The 18,893-nt window shown below is 49.4% G+C and overlaps 1 protein-coding gene across 3 annotated transcripts in view; it reads right to left on the reverse strand.

The window, feature by feature from the left end:
• The window catches only part of Ccr8 (C-C motif chemokine receptor 8), a 67,556-nt gene extending 48,705 nt beyond the window's left edge, over positions 1 to 18,851 (reverse strand). Inside the window, exon 1 of one of the 3 annotated variants that reach the window (XR_010039462.1) lies at positions 17,625 to 18,778. Coding sequence is in view for 1 of the 3 variants with exons in the window: in XM_063225137.1 (XP_063081207.1) it covers positions 18,059 to 18,080 (22 nt within the window). In the remaining 2 variants the exon portion in view is untranslated. Of the gene's footprint in view, positions 1 to 17,624 lie in introns of all 3 variants that reach the window. The other 2 variants (XM_063225137.1, XM_023562612.2) reach the window with 2 other exon arrangements.
• Between the last annotated feature and the right edge of the window lie 42 nt (positions 18,852 to 18,893).

Below are 18,893 nucleotides of genomic sequence, written 5' to 3' on the forward strand. Positions count from 1 at the left end.
CCATGTTTGTGTTAGGAGACTGCATTTTTTCACATCTTCTCTCACCTTGCTCTCTGCCTGTGTGGATCTGTTCCCCAGCTGGCCTGTGTGGACCACAGCAAGGATCTCGTACTCTGGGTCCCTTGGCTTAGCCTCACTGGGTTCCTCTCCTGAAGATCCCCATGCTCGAGTTATCTGTTGCCCGTGTCTCTGCTTTCAGTTTTTGGAAGCCTCCCCTTCCTTTGTCCTTCGACTCTCAGAGGTGATGGCTGCCTGTTTCGAGTGGTACTTGATAGAATTTTTAGATGGCTAAAAAGATAGAAGTATGAAATAAAAGTGGCCTTTATTTTAAGAATGCAGAGAACCCCATGACCACTGGGGTCTGGCTTTCTCTGCCAGACACGTGGTGTGGAGGCATATAGCTTTGGTTTGGAGTGGTGCCTAAGGGGCAATACTGATGCACAAGTAGCCCATTGGAATTCATTTCATGCTACAGGTAAATTGCCTAGGGGCAGGGAAGGTGACCTCAAGATAGAGCCCCTTGCTTCCACCTCCCAGCCTCCTGCTGCTGCAGCATCTAGGGCAAAATCCTTTCATTCCCGTCTTTTTATTATTAGGAAAAGGGTGAAGTTTTTTTTTCTTTTACTACTTCCTGCTGAAAGGGGGTGCTGTACTGGGGTTTAGGAGGGTTGACAGGATGACAGTTGATGCCCATGCAGAAGCTGGTGCCAGGTGTTTTAGCCAGGACAACTTTATCATTGGTGAATGCCTGCATGTTAGACTGGAAAAACAAAGAGACAAGGTGTTATGAGGAGGCAGACCACTATCATATCTAAGGACTCAGGTGAAGTAGAAGAAAAGGTGCCTTTGATTTAGATATGTAAAATCATTACCACAGTGAGGCAGAATTCTGAAAAATAAGTGTGGGGATAGGAGGACTGAAGTTATGAGAGGTGATTATTCCCCATCTGAAAGGGTAAAAGTTAAGAGGGTAAGCAGGTAAGACTTGTATCTGATATGCATGATGTGGGAATCTTCAGGAAAGACTGTTGAGAGTCCTGCTGTAAAAAGAATAATTAGTAGGATGTAAGAAATTAGGAACAAAATTGGATAACAAAACATGACTTAACCTGAGAGTTGTGGCTGTGAGGCCTTGGTGAGGTGGAGATGAGGGGGCAAAGGATGGTTAGATCTAGGGCTGAGGGGGCACCCTAGCCTGAGTGATGTGGAACCAGGGTGGCAGTCTAGCAACTTTGTCCGCTGTTGAGGTTGCCAAGAAGACCAGGTATGGGCCGCTCCACCTTGGTTGTAGTCCTTGTGATGATTTTATGTAACAGGTAAGTATATCATCAGTCTCTGTGGTTGTGGGAAAGGATTTTCTTTATCCTAAAAAAGTACAAACAAAGATGAGAAGATAGTTGAGAGTTTTGTGGCAAGATATGTGTGTAAAATTTATCTGTCAGTCTTGACCAGGATTGTGTCTGAGAAATTGATGAATAGGAAAAGAAGGGAGAGCTATGTATCCCTGAAGAGAGGTTTTACTATAGAGATAACAGGTGTAAGCTGTAGAGAGCTCAGAGTGTCTAGGTCAGTCTGCATAAACACAAAGGAATAAAAAAGGCATTTTTAAGATCTAGGACTGTAAAGTGAGTGGTGGAGGGAGGGATATGAGAGAGCATGGTACAGATCAGCAACAATGAATCATCTTAGTCATATAAACTTTAGCTGAGGTGTCCCCCATATGGCTATGGAGATTATTGGAGGCTCCAATTAATAAACAAAACTGGTAAAATTACCAGGTGGCCACTTTTCCTGTTTATCAATTGAAGTCTTGTCCAATGTCTCCTCACCCCAAGAGATTTTATTTAACCAGTTTTAGCACCATTTTGACCGGCTGGCAAACTAGGTTTAAGCATGTTTTTAAAATCTATAACCCAAATAAACCTTGATTAAATGGTTTGAAAATGTAAAAAAAGGAAAAAAAAACAAGATTGTTGAGCTCAAATAAAAAGAACAGCTATTTACAGAGCAGGCAAATGGACAAACATGGACAGATGGTGTGTACATTATAAACGGACTGAACAAACAACAGATATATCTTATAAAATTAGAGTGCATGCAAATAGATTTGGCCAATTTGAACTATAATAAATAAGACTGGTATGAACCTTTTTGTAATTGAGATCTCTTGATATAAGAATACCAGAAAAGGAACCTGGTTAACTCCGAGAGTTAAGAAGGAACGGCCAGGCTCCCCCCGCCTTGCCAGGCAGCCATTAGGCCCCTTTTCCTCCTGCCACCTCCTCTCCCTGCTCCGCTGCCCAGAGCCGCTCTCGGGAGATGGGGCCAGGGGATGGGGCCACTCGGGAGGCATGCAGAACCCACCAGGGGATCACAGAGCTGGTGCACAGCGTGAGAGCCCAGAGCAGCCCACGTGACTCCATCCTTGCGCACTGCACCCACCCAGCCTGCGCACAGCCCAGCGCTGTCCATGTGCACCTCCCCCATCCTGGTGCGCACACACCAGGGAAGGTGGGCTGGCCTGCAGCCCCCAGAGGGATTGAGAAATAGGTGAAGGGGGGGCGATGCAGGGGGAGGCTGTAAAGCAGCTGTATCCTAAGTATGGGGAGGAGGAGGAGGGATCCTGGAGGAGCAGAGGGAGAGAGGGACTCATCCTTAAAACAAAGGCCTAAAGATGGAGTTTTTGCTAACTTGCTGCCATTGTGATGAAAGCAAAATAAAAGATCAGCTTTTTGGTTCGGGTAGTCTTTTGAACCAGGCACCCCAGAGGTGTGTCCAATTAAGGTAAAATCAGCCAACCTGGACTGTGGCCAGTGTAAGAGGTTGTCACCTAATATTTTGGACACATGGTTAATCGGTTCAAACTCGTGCTTTTTATCATCACCAAAAGGCAGAGGTTGAGTCCCAGTGGATTATAGTAACGGCTCTGCCTCTGGGCTGCCCAAAGGACATGAGAACCGCTACTCCAGTCCAGGGACAGAAGGAAGATCCAGCATGGGGCCCAGCCCATCATGGAGTAATCCTCAGACAGAATTAGCTCACCTGTGATAAATGAATTAGACCGGTGTTTGTTTGTTTGTTTGTTTTTTAGACCGGTGTTATTTGCAAACCAGCAGCAACAAGTTTAGCAGCTCCCACGTGTTGAGAAATGAGGAATTAATCCAGGATGCAGTCCAGTCCATGAATTCACAGCAGACTCAAACTGGGAAGACCCCAGGAGTCACTCACCTGTCATCCCAGTCAGAGAACCAACTGATAGAATTTTTGGTGCGGATAAAAAGCTAGAAATGTGAAATAAAAGTGGCCTTTATTTTAAGAATGTGGAGAAAGAACCTCACGACCACTGAGGTCTGGCTTTTCCCTCTGCTGGACACTTGGTGTGGGGGGCATACATACAGCTCTGGTTTGGGGTGGTGTCTAAGGGGCCTTACTGATGCACAAGTAGCCCATTGGAATTCATTTCGTGCCACAGGTAAATTGCCTAGGGGTAGGGGAAGGCGACCTCAAGATAGAGCTCCTTGGTTCCACCTCCCAGCCTCCCGCCAATGCAGCGTCTAGGACAAAATCCTTTCAGTACTAACCTGGTGTCTACTGTGGGGTGCAGCCTTTCGTACTAGTCCTCAGGTTCATCCACTTGCTGATGTGCTTGTAAACAGCCCTTTATAAATAAGTCATCACTGGACTGTCCCAAATATGCTGTTTCCATTAGGATCTATACTAATCCCGACTTCCATGCCTCCCCCAGATAGCTGGACCCTGAGCCCTGCCCGCCCTGCTTCCCAGGCACACCAGAGAAAGACTGAGCCTTGGGACGGCCTCCACCATGTCCACAGACGGTAAGACAAAGTCTCTAGTTTCTAACCCAAGTCCATGGAGGCTCTGGCTTTCCTGGTGTCCTAACACGGAGTTAGTAACACAGCGCAAAAGTGCAGGAAGGTTAATTATCCAGGGGGAAAATGATGACCAAAGTGATCTAGGAGAGGGGTGAGGACTGGAGAACAGTGCTTTTGCCACTGGCTGACTGCCTAAGAGGCAGGGATTGCCCACAGAACCAGCTGTCTGTGCTCCTGCAGATGTGGCCAGGATCTGTAATCCACCGCCCTCCCTGCATGCCACCTTGGCTTTCCTTGACCTGCACACCGCAATGCAGTGTGACCCATGACTGGCCAGCTTCGCCTCAGCTTCTCTCTGCCAGGGAAGGAGCTTAGCAGACCTTGATGCAAAAGAAGCCATTCCGTGGGGTGTCGCTGGAAAGCCCACTCCTCCAGTGGAAGGGCCCCTTCCGCCAGGGACCAAGGAGAACTTCTGTGCTTACCTGAGTTCTGTTGGTGCGCAGCCCCTGCAGTGTGAGCCCCACCTGAGCTCCTGAACACAGGCCTGGGGTCGCATGTCCTCTGGAAGAGTTTTATTCTCTTCTCACTGGAACTGAGGCCCACACAGGAAGTTGCCAGGCAACTTCCCTTCTGTGTGGGAGTGGGCTCTTTGGTCACTCACTGAGGGGTGCGACCTCTGGATGTGAGGGCTTGTGTGGCTCCAGGCAGAACTCTGCCTGCTCCTGGGGGGGGGGTGTCTCTTCCTGCTGCTGCTGCAGGCAAAGACCTGTGAATCTCAGGCTGCTGGGCAGAGAGCGGGGTTCCTGCCTTGCCTCGCCTCTCAGGATTTGCACTCACTTCTGAAGATTTCCTTTATCTTTTCTTTTTTGCCAGATCAACTATTTATTTAAAAAGGTATGTTAGGGTTATAGCCCAATATCTTAGGTGTTCTGCACCAGGATAGGAGCCTCAAGACATTCCTATTGTTTGTATCATGGGAAAATTCTCTCTGTCTCTGTCTGTATGTCTGTCTCTCTTTGTCTCTCTGTCTCTTTCTTTTTATGTCTCTCTGTCTCTCATTCTCTTTTTATCTCTCTCTGTCTCTGTCTCTCTCTCCCCCCCCTTCTCTCTCTCCCTCTCAGATCACAATCATCTGCCCCTCACACACTATGACGTGTGTCTTTCAGAAGTTTCCGGAACTCAGAGTCCTGCACCCCAGCTCAGTGCCCCTGTGCATGTCTCTAGGAGTTTATAAATGTACTGGAACTGTGTAATCCGGCTTGCAGAGGTAACACTCCAGCTGTACAGAGCTGGACAGATTCCAAGAGAGAACACAGTCGCTCCCTGACACGTGCAGAGCGGGAGACTAAGCCAACGTTGCACAACAGTACCAGGCAGCTGAAACCTACTTCTCACGCACAGTTGTGGGGAGGGTTAATGAGTGACTGAAAATCATGTGCAAATAGCTGTCAATGTTCGCTCTCAGGTAACCCGTGAAGAGTTCTAGTCACTATGAGCAGAAAACAGTGTACAGTGTACAGTCACATGTGCCCCAGTGATGTGGTATGTTCTGAGAAATGTGCCACAAAGTGACTTTGTCACCGTGGGAGCAGGAGCTGACTACCAGGTCACCAGGTGATATCATCTGAGGAAACCTCCGTTGTGTATGTGGTCGGTGACGAAAGGACTGCAAATCCACTCAAAGGGGAACTCCAAATGAAGTCACTCATGAGACCCACTGTGGCCCACTGTTCCTAAGCCATCTCCCTGAGCAGATGAAGGCTGGGGGAAGGCAGAGGGTCTCCAAGCTTCCTGGCGCCCCTAGGTGCCAGTTTCTGATGGTCATTCTGACTGTTCCTCTGGCCCAGTGGTCACCTGAGTGCATGTTTCTTTGTGGACTGATCACCCGCAGTGGGGATCTCCACTGCCCACCTGAGGGAAGACTGACTTTAAGGAGCTCTCAAGATGGTGCCAGCAGTTCTCTCCTCTGGGCCTCCATGGTAAGAGCATGGGGCCAGGACTTGGTTCCTTGCCTGATTGCCTAAACTAAACCATAAGCAGGCCCAGTGGACATTTCCGGGACACTAGGGGAGCTGCCTGTGGACCTCATGTCCTTCCCCATACCACCAACCCCTCTGGCCTTTCACTTTTTGGGTCCCCCAGAGAAATTTTAGCCATGCTCAACACTCACAGACCCCTTCTTACACTTGAAGTCTAAAATTTCCATTGCCTTTGGTCAACCTGTCACTTAATGACTTACACTCTGCGTAGACCTGTCCCAGAGAGAGGTCTGGGAATGCAGGACTTCTGGTATGCGTGCCTCGGGTTTTATGAAATGCCTGAGAAGGCACCCGCCCGTGTGGGACGTGGTGGACAGAACTCCCCCTAGGAGCTATAGCAGATCCCAGCAGACTGGGGCTTAAGTGGATAGGATTTCTTAGTACAGCATGGAAAATAAAGGTTAAGAATCAGCCACACCAGGCTGGGAATTTAGCTCAGCAACAAAAGCACCTGCCTGGCAAGTGTGAGTCCTGAGTTTGATCCCTGGTACAAAAAAAAAAAAAAAAAAAAAAAAAAATTTGAGGAGTACAGACTGGTGCAGACACTGTGGAAATCAGTGTGGAGATTCTTTAAAAAACTAGGATTGGAAGTCCCATTTGATCCAGCTATTCCCTTTCTGGGTATTCTCCCAGAAAAACTGAAAATGTCATGCCACAGTAATATATGTGCATCCATGTTTATAGCAGCACAATTTATAATAGCTAAATCTTAGAAACAACCAAAATGCCCATCAACCACAGAATGGAAGAAAAAGAGATGATATTTTTATATAATGGAATATTACTCAGCTAAAAAATGATAATTTTGTGGCTTTTATATGTAAATGGAGGTAACTTGTGACTATACTTGTAAGTGAAATAAATGAGACTCACATTTGTAAATGTCATATTGTCTCTCTAGTGTAAAAAATAAATAATAATAATAAAAATAAGAGTAATAAGATCCAAAATATACAATAGATATTATAATAATGGAAGGGAAAGAAAGTGCTCAAAAGGAAAGAATAACTTGTAAGTATACACAAATGACTGTAGATATGTTTAAGTGTTCTAGATAGATAACCACACTACTAATTCTGTTAGTTCATCAAAAAGAATAGTTTGCGCTGTCATTGTTTGTCAGCTCATTTTTTATGCTTTGATTTTGTAACTTGAACAACTACTTCTAAGATAACAATATGTAATATATTAACTAGCGTTGATTTCTTACTGTTATTTTTTGAAATTCTGTATTATTTCTACCCTTTTTTCTGTTTTGCTTTTTAAAATTTTTTTAAAAAAAGAATCAGTCTCACCCCCAGAACTGGGTAATCTTGGAAAAGATACTCAGCCTTTCTGTCCTTGGTTTAAAAAATGTTTGAAGCTGGGCGTGGTGGCACATGCCTGTAGGATCACTGCCAATTCGAGACTAGCCTGGCGTACAGAGTGAGCTGAAGGCCAGCCTGAACTGCACAGCAGGACCCTGTCTCAGAAATACAAAGAAAAAAGAAAAAAGTTTGAAAGCCCAGAATCAGTACTCTTTTGACAGGTAAATTCTGACTTTATTTTTAATTTTTACTTAATTAATTAGTTAATTAATTAATTTTGGTACCAGGATTGAATTCACAACTTCACGCTTGCCAGGCACATGCTTATACCACTGAACTAAACCTCTGGCCTCTGACTCTATTTTTTAAGTGAAAAAATAAAACAAAAGTTTATAACAAAATAATAAAAGAAAAACAGTTGTTATTACACTGCGTATCATTATCTTCAAAGTAGTTGCTCCAAGCACAAACTGGACCAAAAAGATTCTTACAAAGAAAAAACAACAGATGAGCCAGGTGTGGTGGCTCACGCCTGTAATCCCAGCACTTGGGAGGCTGAAGCAGGAGGATAGTTGCATGTTCGAAACCAGCCTGGGCTACAAAGTGAGCTCAAGGCCCACCTGAATATCAAGACCCTGTCTCAAAAAGACAAAAGAAAAAAAAAGCAGATAACACAAAACTTTCTTTTCAAGAATTAAGATATAAACATATTGGGGCTGGGGATTTAGCTCAGCGGCATAAGCACCTGCCTTGCAAGCAGGCAGTCGTGAGTTTGATTCCTGGTACCAATAAAAAGGAAAAAGACAAAAAAAAAAAAGATATAAACATATCTTGTAAATGAAACGGATTAGCATAAATTAAGATGCTTTTGAAACAGCAGAGTATGTAATTTGGCGAAGGCATTTGCACATCTTCCTATTTTCTATTTACTCTTTATTAGTTTGCTCTTTATATGCATGTGTGTATACATGTGTGTGTTTCTCATAGAGGGGAAGCCATGCAATATTTGAGCTTGTGCGTCTGGCTTGTTTCACTTAACACCATGCTCTCAAGTGCATCCATGTACCTACAAGTGCCTCAAGTTTATCGTTCTTTGTGGCAACATCGTCCTCCACTGAGCATAAATACCAACTGTCCTTACCCATCCATCCTCTGATGCACATAGACACTGTTTCTATCTGTCACACACTGAGCTGCTGTATGCATGGGTGTGCATGCATGCTGGTAATATAAGGGTTTTAACTCCTTGGGGAAGATACCTAGAAGGGGGATAGCTGCGTACAATGGAATTTCTATTTTTAGTGGTTTGAAGATTGTCCACACTGGCTTCCAACTTGGGTACCGTAAATTCTGACTTCATCTCTGCTTTCTCATCTCTAGCAGAGCTGAGAACACCCAGCTGCCAGGCCGCCAGGCTGAAGGCCAGTTGTGTCCTGACAGTCACATGCTCGAGGCTCAGTCCCTGACACTTGATCTTGCCGCTTCTGAGGGCAGCCTGCTGCACCTACTGTGAGCCCAGCCCTGGCCAGTAGACACGTGACAAGCGGGGGGGGGGGCGGGGCAAGGTTCCCACCCTTCTCCTCTCCTTCTCCAGGTCCCCAGCTGCGGCTGCTCTTGAAGGGTGAAGAGGAAAGCCTTTTGCGAGGGGCAGGTGGCATCCACTCAAGTCGCCGCAGGCCTCGAAGGTGCCCACTCGGCTGCACAAGCTCAGGAGGCAGCCCCGCTCCCCACCAGCCTGCTAGCTGAGCGGCCTCTAGTTATCCCTCCAACTGCCCCTGCTTCCTTCCCTGCAGCAGAGTTAAAAATTAAAACTCCCAGTGCCCAGGGGTGTCTGTGAGATGTGGTGTGAGTGGCACTTGTACCCATGACTGTCCTTGTCATGTCCCGGCTGCTGACTGTACCACGCGGGAGAGCTCAGCACAAGAAGGGGCAGTACACACCTGCCTGTGGCTAGAATAATGTGAGCCCAGCACACCCACACAGGGACAGGGGTGGCCACACCTGGAACCACTCCTCAGAGAGAATGGCCAGCTCCCCACCCCACCCCACCCCGCCCATCAGCGGGAGGGTCATTGCGAATTTACCAGTGCTGACCCTGGCTCGCTTCCGGCCTCTGCCTCAGAAGAAATCAGTATTCACCAGAACCCAGACAGAAGCAGCCGGTCAGAGACTGGTTCTACTTCTCGAGAGTGCGGGATCCTGCTTCCTGCGTCCATCCGCAGGACCCTGGGCAGGTGTCCAGCCTCACTGCAGAAAGTTAAACAAACTGTCACAGACTGTAACTACAGGAACTCCACCCCAACTCGCTGACCTTAAACTTGTTGCCGTAGTTGCTTAAGTTAGCATTTAAAAAAATCACCCGCCTGGGTGACTTAACAAGTAGCAAATTATTTCTCATGCTGGAGGCCGAAAGTCCAAGACAAAGGTGTCACCTGGTTTGGTTTCTCTAGTTCCCTTTGGCTTCTCACTCTGTCCTTACAGCCTTTGTGCAGTGCTTGTACCAGTGCCTCTCTTCTCCTGTCCATTTAAAGCTCCATTCTTTAAGTGAGCACGTGGCCTCCTTAAGATTCTACCTCTAAACGCAGGCACATTGCAGTCAGGATTCTACCATGTGAATTTAGCTAAGGAGTAGAATTAAATTCATTTCATAAACTTGGATTTTATTTTATATTTTTCCTAAGCATAGTAGAAGGATCCTTCAGGAGAGGAGAGGAAGGTACACCAGACTAGAGTTCATTGTCTGAGTGGGGATGGTGGCATTTACCCGTAATGCCAGGTAACCTAGAAGCTACAGCTGCAGCCTGCTAGGATTATTTCCAAAAGATGAAAACTATTTCCAAAAGATGAGAAGTATAAAATAAAAAGCTGCCTTTATTCTGAGAACACGGAGAGAGATGACCAGCACCCCCACGGCTGGCATCTGGTGATCTCTCCGGGCGGACATGTGGCGTGGGGGCATATAAATAGCCTCAGTTTGGGGTGGTACCTAAGGTGGGCATTAGGGATGTACTGGTAGCCCATTGGTCCTAGGTTTGGCGCCATATGTAAATTTCCAGGGGTGGAAAGATGGTGTCACAGGTAACTTCCTAGGGGCGGGGGAGATAGGGGCTTCCTGCTTCCGGTTGAGGCTTTCCTGGCTACAGTGTCCTATCTGGGCCAAAACCCTTTCACAGCCCACCTGGACAACTTAGCAAAACCCTGTCTGAAAATGAAAAGGTCTGGGGGTGGAGCTCTGTGGTAAGGCACTTGTCTAGGTTGTGCAAGGCCTGGATTTAATACCTTGAAATATATGAAAGGTTTGTGGGGGGGTCACTGTCACTCAGAAGTCCTTGCTAAGGGAGCAGGTTGGAATGGAATGGGAAGAAGATTCCAGAAAGTGGTGAAAACACAGAGCAAATAGCTGCACACCCTCTAACCATCTAACCACCTGCAGCTTGTCCTCTCCTGGTGTTGCCTCCCCAGGAAATGCATCTAACCCAAGATGCTCCACAAGAGACCATTCCTTCCTCTGGGCCTGCGCAGACTTTGTTACTCTCATTACCCTGAGGGCAGCATGCAAAGTGTTTTCACCCACCGTGCCATAACTGCCTTCGTACCCTGATTTTAACAGCACAGAGACGCAGGCTCAGAGAAACAGCTCACTTGCTCAAGGGCACACTCGGTTTGAGGTAGCAGATCGCCACCTGAGCCACACAGTCTGGCACCCAATAATTTCAAGTCTGACAGTTCGTCACAGATTGTAACCAGCATGCTGGCCAGTTTTGCCCCTCTGTCCCCTTTGTTGGCAAAGTCTTGCCCTTTAATAAACACAGAGGAGTCCTGAAGCCAAAGACCATCCACCAGGTGGGGCTGTGTGGGCTGATCAGCTGCCTAACCTGTGACTCCAGGCCTGGCACAGAAGAGAGGCAGAGCTCCCTGAACAGGGCGAGGCAGGCGGCCCCTGTGTCCTTTGCATGGCTTCCTCTTGTCTAAAGCTCAGAGATGTCTCTTCTTGCAACCTGGAAGACTGAAAGGCCAACAGACTACGTTAAGTGGGGAGACTCTGCACCAGGCATCTTTGCAAGCAGCATGAGGTAGGGCACGCAGTAGGTGCTCCACCAGCACCCAGCACGCGGGCGAGTCCAGCTGTGATGTGTGGCATACATATGAAAGTCAAAAGCACCACAGCAGTGGCTACCAGCCATTATTAAACACACAGGGGCGAGGCTGGTGACGTTGCTCAGTGGTGGGTGGCTTCCCGGGACACAGTAGCACATTCCTGTAGCCCCAGATACCTGAAAGGCCGATGCAGGAGCCTTGAGAATCCAGGAGCCTGAAGCCATTATGGACACTTAAGAGAGACTCGGCCTCAAAATAAAACAAAATGAGAGGCTTCTGGGAGGGTGGCAGGGTGATAAGTGGCAGAGAAAGAGCCTCTCTGAGAGTTGTTGTCCAGACACTGGAATGTGGCAATGCGCAGTGGACAGGAAGGTGGAAAGTGGGTCCCCTGGACCCAGGACGGATCTGAAGTGAGAACGGAAGCCATAGGGAGAGCAAAGAGAGAAGCTTCGGGGAAGAAGGAAGAGGTGGCCTGTAGAGCCTGCTCCTGAGTCACAACCCGCTGCCCTGTTGGCCCACTTGGGGTGGGGTGGGGTGGGGCGACAGCAAAGAAGATTTTGTCAGGTGAGGTGCCAAGGTTAAAGTACGCACATGTACAGCAGCAGGCAGCACGGAACAGAGCAGCGAACAGCTCTGCAAGAGCATAGAGCTGCCTGCGTCTTTATCGTACAGTTCTGTGCAGGTTGTTGTCTCCCATTCACATTCTCAGCGCCGTAACCGGCGCGCGCTGCTTATCTGTGCTGAGTCGTAGTTACCTAAGTGTATCCCACTGTGCACCTGTTCCAGACATGTGGGGTCACGCCCTCAGGTGTCCTTAGATGCCCCTGAGCTTTGAAGCAGTCTGAGCATCTCCCCACGTTCCACCTTCTCAAAGGTTGGAAGTTTATAACATTCTGTATGTAACAGGGCACTAGTGCCTCCTTGCATTGTTGTTAATAAATCAAGAACTGTGTGCTTTTACAAAAGCACTTGTTTCATTTGAACAGTTTCATCCAACAAGCAACAGCAATGCCTGGTGTATGACATTAAGGCCTGGGCCATATGTTGAGCAAGGTTTCCACCTGGAGGAGGCCTATATGGTCCCTGTTCCTGGTCAGATGCAATTCCTAGCAGCATCCATATGCAACAGTCAGTATTTTTGGTCAGATGCTGCACCTAGCAGTCAACCACTGCAATGCCTGGTGGAGGCATCTGCTAAGTCATTTCCCAGGGAGAGGAGAGCTCATGTCCTGAACCAAATTTTTGGTCATGCTCCCCTATGTTACAGATCAGCACCCCGCAAGGGGCTGTATACTATTTGTCACTCTGACTAAGCTGGCAGCCTGAGTGTCAGCCCCCTTAAGGAGGCCCAACCATCATGGATACAAGTAGGCCATCTCCTTCACGCATCACAAGCAATCACACTGTCTACAACTCTGCCCGCTGGCTTGACCTGCATGTGGCATTTCCAAACCAGTGTACTTTTGTACTGGGCTGGCCAGCAACTGCTGTCTATTGCTGGGTTGGACCACGTCTAGACCCATCAGTACATCTCTCGAGTGAGAGGGAGGTCCTTCTTTCCCTTTTGTGTAGGGACTTAGGGTCATGTCTTGTAGTCTGTCCTCCTGGATGGTTCCCAGGCCATGTACATCATGGATCCCCAAATGATTGCCAGTTCAGCAGCCAATGGGCTAGTCAAAAACAAGGCCCTCCATTGGAGGTCCATCCCCCCTACTCATGAGAGTGGGGGCCTGTACCACCCCGCTCCTGCGATGGGCTGTTTATGTCCATACCCAACCCTCCATTAGGTAGCTTTTCTGTACTTTTATTGTGTGTTGTCCTGTGGTCCCTCGCAGGCATTCAAAGCAGTGCACAACACTGCTGGTTTTCAATCAGGAAACACCAGCTCTCAGCTCCATTCCATTTTTGACCATGCTTCCAGATGTCTCATCACAGGGCAGCACCCCACAAGGGACCACTAGCTTCCAGATGGGCCATCCTGAAGGGCTCTTCAGGGAGTATCACCCCGCTTCTTCCAATTTCCACATAGTCTGTGCCATCTCCTCATGGTCTCTAGGTGGCCAGTGCTGCTTCACACACACAGCCCACAGGAACAGCAGGAGACTGACTCAGTGGTGAATGATGTGGGTGAGCTTGGACTATGGCTTTTACCACACGAATTCACAACCAGAATTCCTCTGCTTGGTGTCTAGCTGAGCACCAGTAAGTATGTCCACCCCCCGTGTGTATTCAGCAACCAGGAAACATAAACATCATACAGGTATGGGGCAAGCTCAGTAACCAAGTCCACTGGGCCTTGTGGACCATGCTGTAGTGACCCGTACCCTTCTGTGTGTGTGGTGGGTCCTATAAAACACTGTGGGTTGCCATACAATAGCGTTAACTTTACCCCAGTATCCTTCAATGCTAATACCTGCCGCACATTCTTTGTGAACCAGTAAATAGTCAATTCCACAAGTGGCCTCCAGTCTTCTGGGACCCCCAAGATCTAGGTACCTCAGTCGACCTCCTAACGGGTTAAATGGAGGCCAATGTCACCTTTTCCTGCTTCGCTGGAGCTGCTTTGGCCTCTGGCCCTGGCCCTCCGAAGGTATTTTTGCTTGGGGTGTAACGGCCTCCAAACAGAGTCAGCAGCACGTCCGAAGGCTGCCGTCCAACATATGCACAGTTAGGTCAGCAACCAGCAGGGTCGTCCAGATCCGGCACTGACCAACCTTCAGTGGCCCCCACAGCCTGTCCTTGGGGGGATGGCCCTGCTCACTGAGGGACCCCTTCTTTTTCTCCTGTCCTGACGTAGTTTTACAGATCTCACCTTACCTTAGCACTTGACTTCTGCATTGCCCAGCCTGGCCCAGACACCAACAGCATCACTGATTGGGCGTTCTATAAAGTGCGCTGGAAGGCTGCCCTGACCCAAACATGCCAGCCAGCCCGCTAGCCAGGACCGCGCCCTTCATGCATGCCACCAGCAGTTCGTCATCTGGGCTACGGTACCGCAACACGAACATCATTTGTCACATGTCCATTTCACATAGCACAATTATCAAGTCTAGGTAGTGACTTGCTCTGGCAGGTCACCCGGGTTCTCCCAAAGCAGCAAGCTGTTGTCATCGGCCCACTTATCACAGTCTGATTACCCTGCGTCCAGGGCTGCCGTCTGCACATCCTGCAGAACCTGTCTCAGAGAGATATTCCTGGCCCTGCTGGAGATCTGAGCATCTCCTGTGGCTTAGCTGCATGTTATCAGCCGCATCCTTCCTCAGCCGTCGCAGCCATGTGGACCCTGCTTCCTTTACCTGCCTTCTGCTTTGTTTTGCCAGCTTCCCCAGCTCCATGACTGTAAAGGTCATGCACACGATGTGCCAGGTAGAGAGAGGCAGCCCTCCTAGTCCTCCTCCCAGGGAGAGGGGTTCCTCTACCTCCACTTTTTTGATAAACAGCTGGCCTAGCACGCAAAACCAGGGGATTTCCTGGTGCTGTTCTTGAACATGTGGACTTAGGCTTTTGGAGACACTTCTGGATGGGGCGGTGCTTCCCACGCCTCAACCTGAGCCCCACAGCAACCAACCATTGCTGAAGGCCCTCTGCTGTGTGCTGCAGAGGAGAGGAAAGAGCAGCCAAGCCACCTGCTCAGTGGCTTCACAGTGAGGGGAGGAATCTGTCTATCATTTCCAAGGGCCCAAGACTGCTTCTGAGTCCTCTGGGGCCTTCCAAACTTCCAAGGGGGTAGCTCCAGGTAGCCATAGTGAGCCTGGGGGTCACTTATCAGCCATTCCCCAGGGCAATCCCTTGCCTTCGGGTGCTGTTTCTACTACTGCCAGGGCCCACTCACCTCTATGTCCTGTCAACTGCACCCGTTGTCAGCCTGCTCAGGGGGCCCAAGGCAGATTTTCTTTGGTTCCAAAGTTGAAAAACATACATACACAAGACATCACCAACAACAGCAAGAAGAAGAGAGCACAAGAGTGAAAGAGCTGCCTGCAAATTTATTGTATGATTCTTATACAGGTTGTTATCTCACATTTACATTCTTATGTAGTGCCATAACCAGCGCATGCATGTTTACCTGTGCTAAGTCATGGTTGCGTAACTGTATCGCACTGGGCTCGGGGTCATGTCCTCAGATGTCCTTATATGTCCCTGAGCTTTGAAGCAGGCTGAGTGGGTCCCCACACCTGTGGATGCATGGTGACTGCTGGCGACCCCAGAAGCCTCCACAGAGAGACACGGCTGTGACTGGGGGTGAGTGCGGAGGGCTCGGACATCCTGTGGGAGGGCGATTGATGGGAAGTCTTCTTGGAGAGGGGCCCACTGAGCACAGAACTCTGAACAACTGCTGGGTCCTTTTGGATTCTGAAATCTCCTTGCGTATGGCTTTTGACTCATCAAAGGGAAAAATGCCTTTGGGGTCTCCCTACATTGTGTTTCAGCAAGATCCCCCCCTCCGTTACTCCATCTGTGTTGGAATTGTGAAGCTCAAATTCTGACCTGAACCCTTTGTAATTGTGTCATCTGAGACTCTTTTCTCCACATTTCTTCAACTGAAAATGGAAATAACAATGCCTAATTTGAGAGTGATATATTATGGACAATGTGCCTAGTACAGTGCTTGACACAGAGAAAAAAATTACTGCTTATCAGCTCCTCCCCTTTTATCCTAGCAACTTTCTATCCCTCACTTCTGATCACTGATTTATTTTCATAATGACATTGACCATGCAAAACGTAACCCTCAACCTGTTCAGTGTCTGATTGACAGTTCATGGTCTCACAATGTCCAAAAATGCAGTTTCGAACCAAAGAGAAAGTCAGGAGAGTTTCACTGGAAATAAGCAGAATAGCTCCCAGATTTCCAGGGAGGGGCTTGAGTGGGTAGCTGCGGAGGCTATCTTTTTTTTTTTTTAATCGGTACCGGGGATGGAACTCATGACCACCTGCTTGCAAGGCAGGTGCTTATGCCGCTGAGCTAAATCCCCAGCCCCGGAGGCTATTTTTTAGTGGTAATGTATATAGTAAAGTCACAGCATGGGTACAGTGAGAGTCAGACTACAATTAACCTATAGGATTACAAGTGTAGCTCTTAGCTAATATTAATCCAACAGGGAAGCAAGTCAGGTAGCAGGGTTACGTGGAAAGAGCAAAGGCTGGCAAGGGACGGCAGCATGGGTCCAGCTGTTCTGACCCCTACCTGTGTATCCGATGCCCATCCGGGTCCCCTGGGCCAGAGGGTGCTGATTACAGTATAATCCCAAGCTGGAGTCACCTCTAGGAAGGCTGCAGACCTAGCTGTTGAGGTCTGGCTCTCTTCAGATTCACCTGCAGCTGCAATCCTGACATCTTTACTTTCTTTGTGCTGATTCCTTAGTGGCCCAGTCCCTCTCTGGCAGCACATTAATTTCTGCCTAACTTAGCTGTTCATACTAATTTCCTCCATCGTGTTATTCTACAACCCTAGGCTTTCAACATGAGACACAGCAGAGCAGTCTGATTAAGAGTTTAGGTGAGGGCTCCTCAATTTCCTTTCCTGATCACCCCCAAACAAGTCTTTTTAGAAATTATCAGAGTATGGTCTCCCACGACTATGAAATTTTAATTCCATGGAAACATTGTCTTTTGGGCGATATATTATACACAAAACACAGGAGCCTTACAAGGGCCAGTTTTCACCCTCCAGGAGAGCGTTAGTCCCTTCCAGTACACAGCACAGACTGAGCAACCCCAGGACTGCAGTTATCTCCTGGCTGTGCCACGAATGAGCTGTGCGGCGCCTGCCTTGTGTGATGACGGGTGAGATGACGCAAGTCCATGTGTGCAGAGGACTTGAAACATTGCCCAGTGCTGAAGTTATTTGCTGTGGTTTTCCCCAGAGCTCCCAGAGCCAATAGCGTATCATAGAAATATCTAAGCCTAGAATTCAAGCTAGAATCATGGCTGACTGCTCCCTCCAAAGCCACTCCCGTTACTCCCACAGAGCATTACTGGAGCCAAGTCTCCGGTCCTTGCCTGTCCATCCCCACCATGCCCACAGCCTTGGCTCTGTCCCTCAGTCAGCCCACCACCCATACTGACTGTCTCACGCAGAGGAGAAACAGGATGTGCACCACTGAGGGCAGCAGCAACAAGACTGTGCCACCAGGGCGGAGCCCGAAGAGGCCAGGAGATGAGCCTGAGGAGGGAGGCTGCCCCAGGGTGAGAGTGCCCAGGGAGGGTAATGGGGGCCCAGGAGGAGCGAGCTCCTACGCAACCCACAGACTCCTTGACAGAGGTCTGAGGAGGCCAGAAGGCAGTGCAAAGGCTGCCAGCGCTCCTCCTGTCCCTCTGAACATGCCCAGGATGCAAGGACTCACCCCTTCCGGACTTGGTTCATTTCTGACGGTCTTTTGCTGAGAGCATCCTAGAGGGGTGAGAAACCATCTCCCCCAGGACTGAAGAGCAGGCTCGCCTTCTGCTTGCTATAAAGCAGCATGTATCCCAGGTTTGGAGGTCCTCTCCTACAGTGCTCCCACACACAGACACGTGGGCACGCAGATGTCACCCCGGCACTCAGGGGCAAGGGAACTGACGGGCACCCACGAATGCCCAGCCGGCCTGCTGGGCCTCTGCCCTCTCTGCTGCAGCCTCTATCCAACAGACAAGGCTGGCTCGTTAGCTTCAGAGAGGAAAGGTGAACTCAAGCTCCCGCGGTCAGGCAAGGTGGGAAGGGAGGAGGGCCCAGCTCGTGTGGAAGTGGTCAGAGGCCAGTGGGAAGTAAGAAGGAGCCATCACGCAAGACCGCACTTACGAGGCTGAGGCTGAAGAGACATCAGAGGTTTGACGCTCACGGCTTCTGGCTAGTGAAGGGTCAGGAGGGATGGCAAGGGGAAGACAGGCCCCCAGGAATGTGAAGTCCTTTCCCAGTGAAATCTCCGACGTGTAGTGGACAGGTGAGGGATGGGAAAAGAAGCCGTCTTGGCCAGATTGCAGCAAGGAATGTGAGGGGGAACAGAAGAGTGAAGGCAGAGCCAGGGCCAAGGAGCTGTCCCTAGCGGGCCCAGAGAGTGCCAGTGCGGGGTGGGACGGCCAGCGTTGGGGGAGGGAGGAAGTGTGCGTCCTGAGCCTTTGCAGAAAGGCGACCCACGGAGGCCAGGAGGAAACAAAGAAAGGGATCTGGCAGTGGGCTTGCTCCTCTGGGGACGGATGTCAGGCTGTGCATGTGCTCCCAGAGCTCAGGGCGCACCCCCGACTCCCAGCATCTCACACAAATGCAGTGCTGACTCAGCAGGGCCAGAGTGGGGCATGCAGTGCCTCAGAGCACCCTGAGAAGCAGGGCTGGGGTCCTTTATCCTTGTCCTTGTGCTGACCAAGGAGTACTGTGGGCACCTTCTCCTGGCAGGAAAGCGGAGGCTATGCGAGCTCCCCAAGTTTGCTTGAAAGTGCCCATTGTGCTGACCACACACAGGACCTGCACTGGCCCTGCAGCCATGGTGGGGGGCAGCACATCCCCCACCTCTCCTGCTCCCCCCAGGTGCACGCTGGACTCAAGTCTTCCACGATTCAGTTCAGACCCTCCTGTGGTCAGCTGGTCTCCAGTCTGGAGCTTGCAAGCTGGCTTGCATCTAGAAATAGTCTACCTCACA

The sequence above is a fragment of the Cavia porcellus genome, unplaced genomic scaffold, assembly GCF_034190915.1.
Source record: "Cavia porcellus strain 051 isolate PalLab524CR breed Dunkin Hartley unplaced genomic scaffold, mCavPor4.1 scaffold_15, whole genome shotgun sequence".
NCBI lineage: Eukaryota > Metazoa > Chordata > Mammalia > Rodentia > Caviidae > Cavia > Cavia porcellus.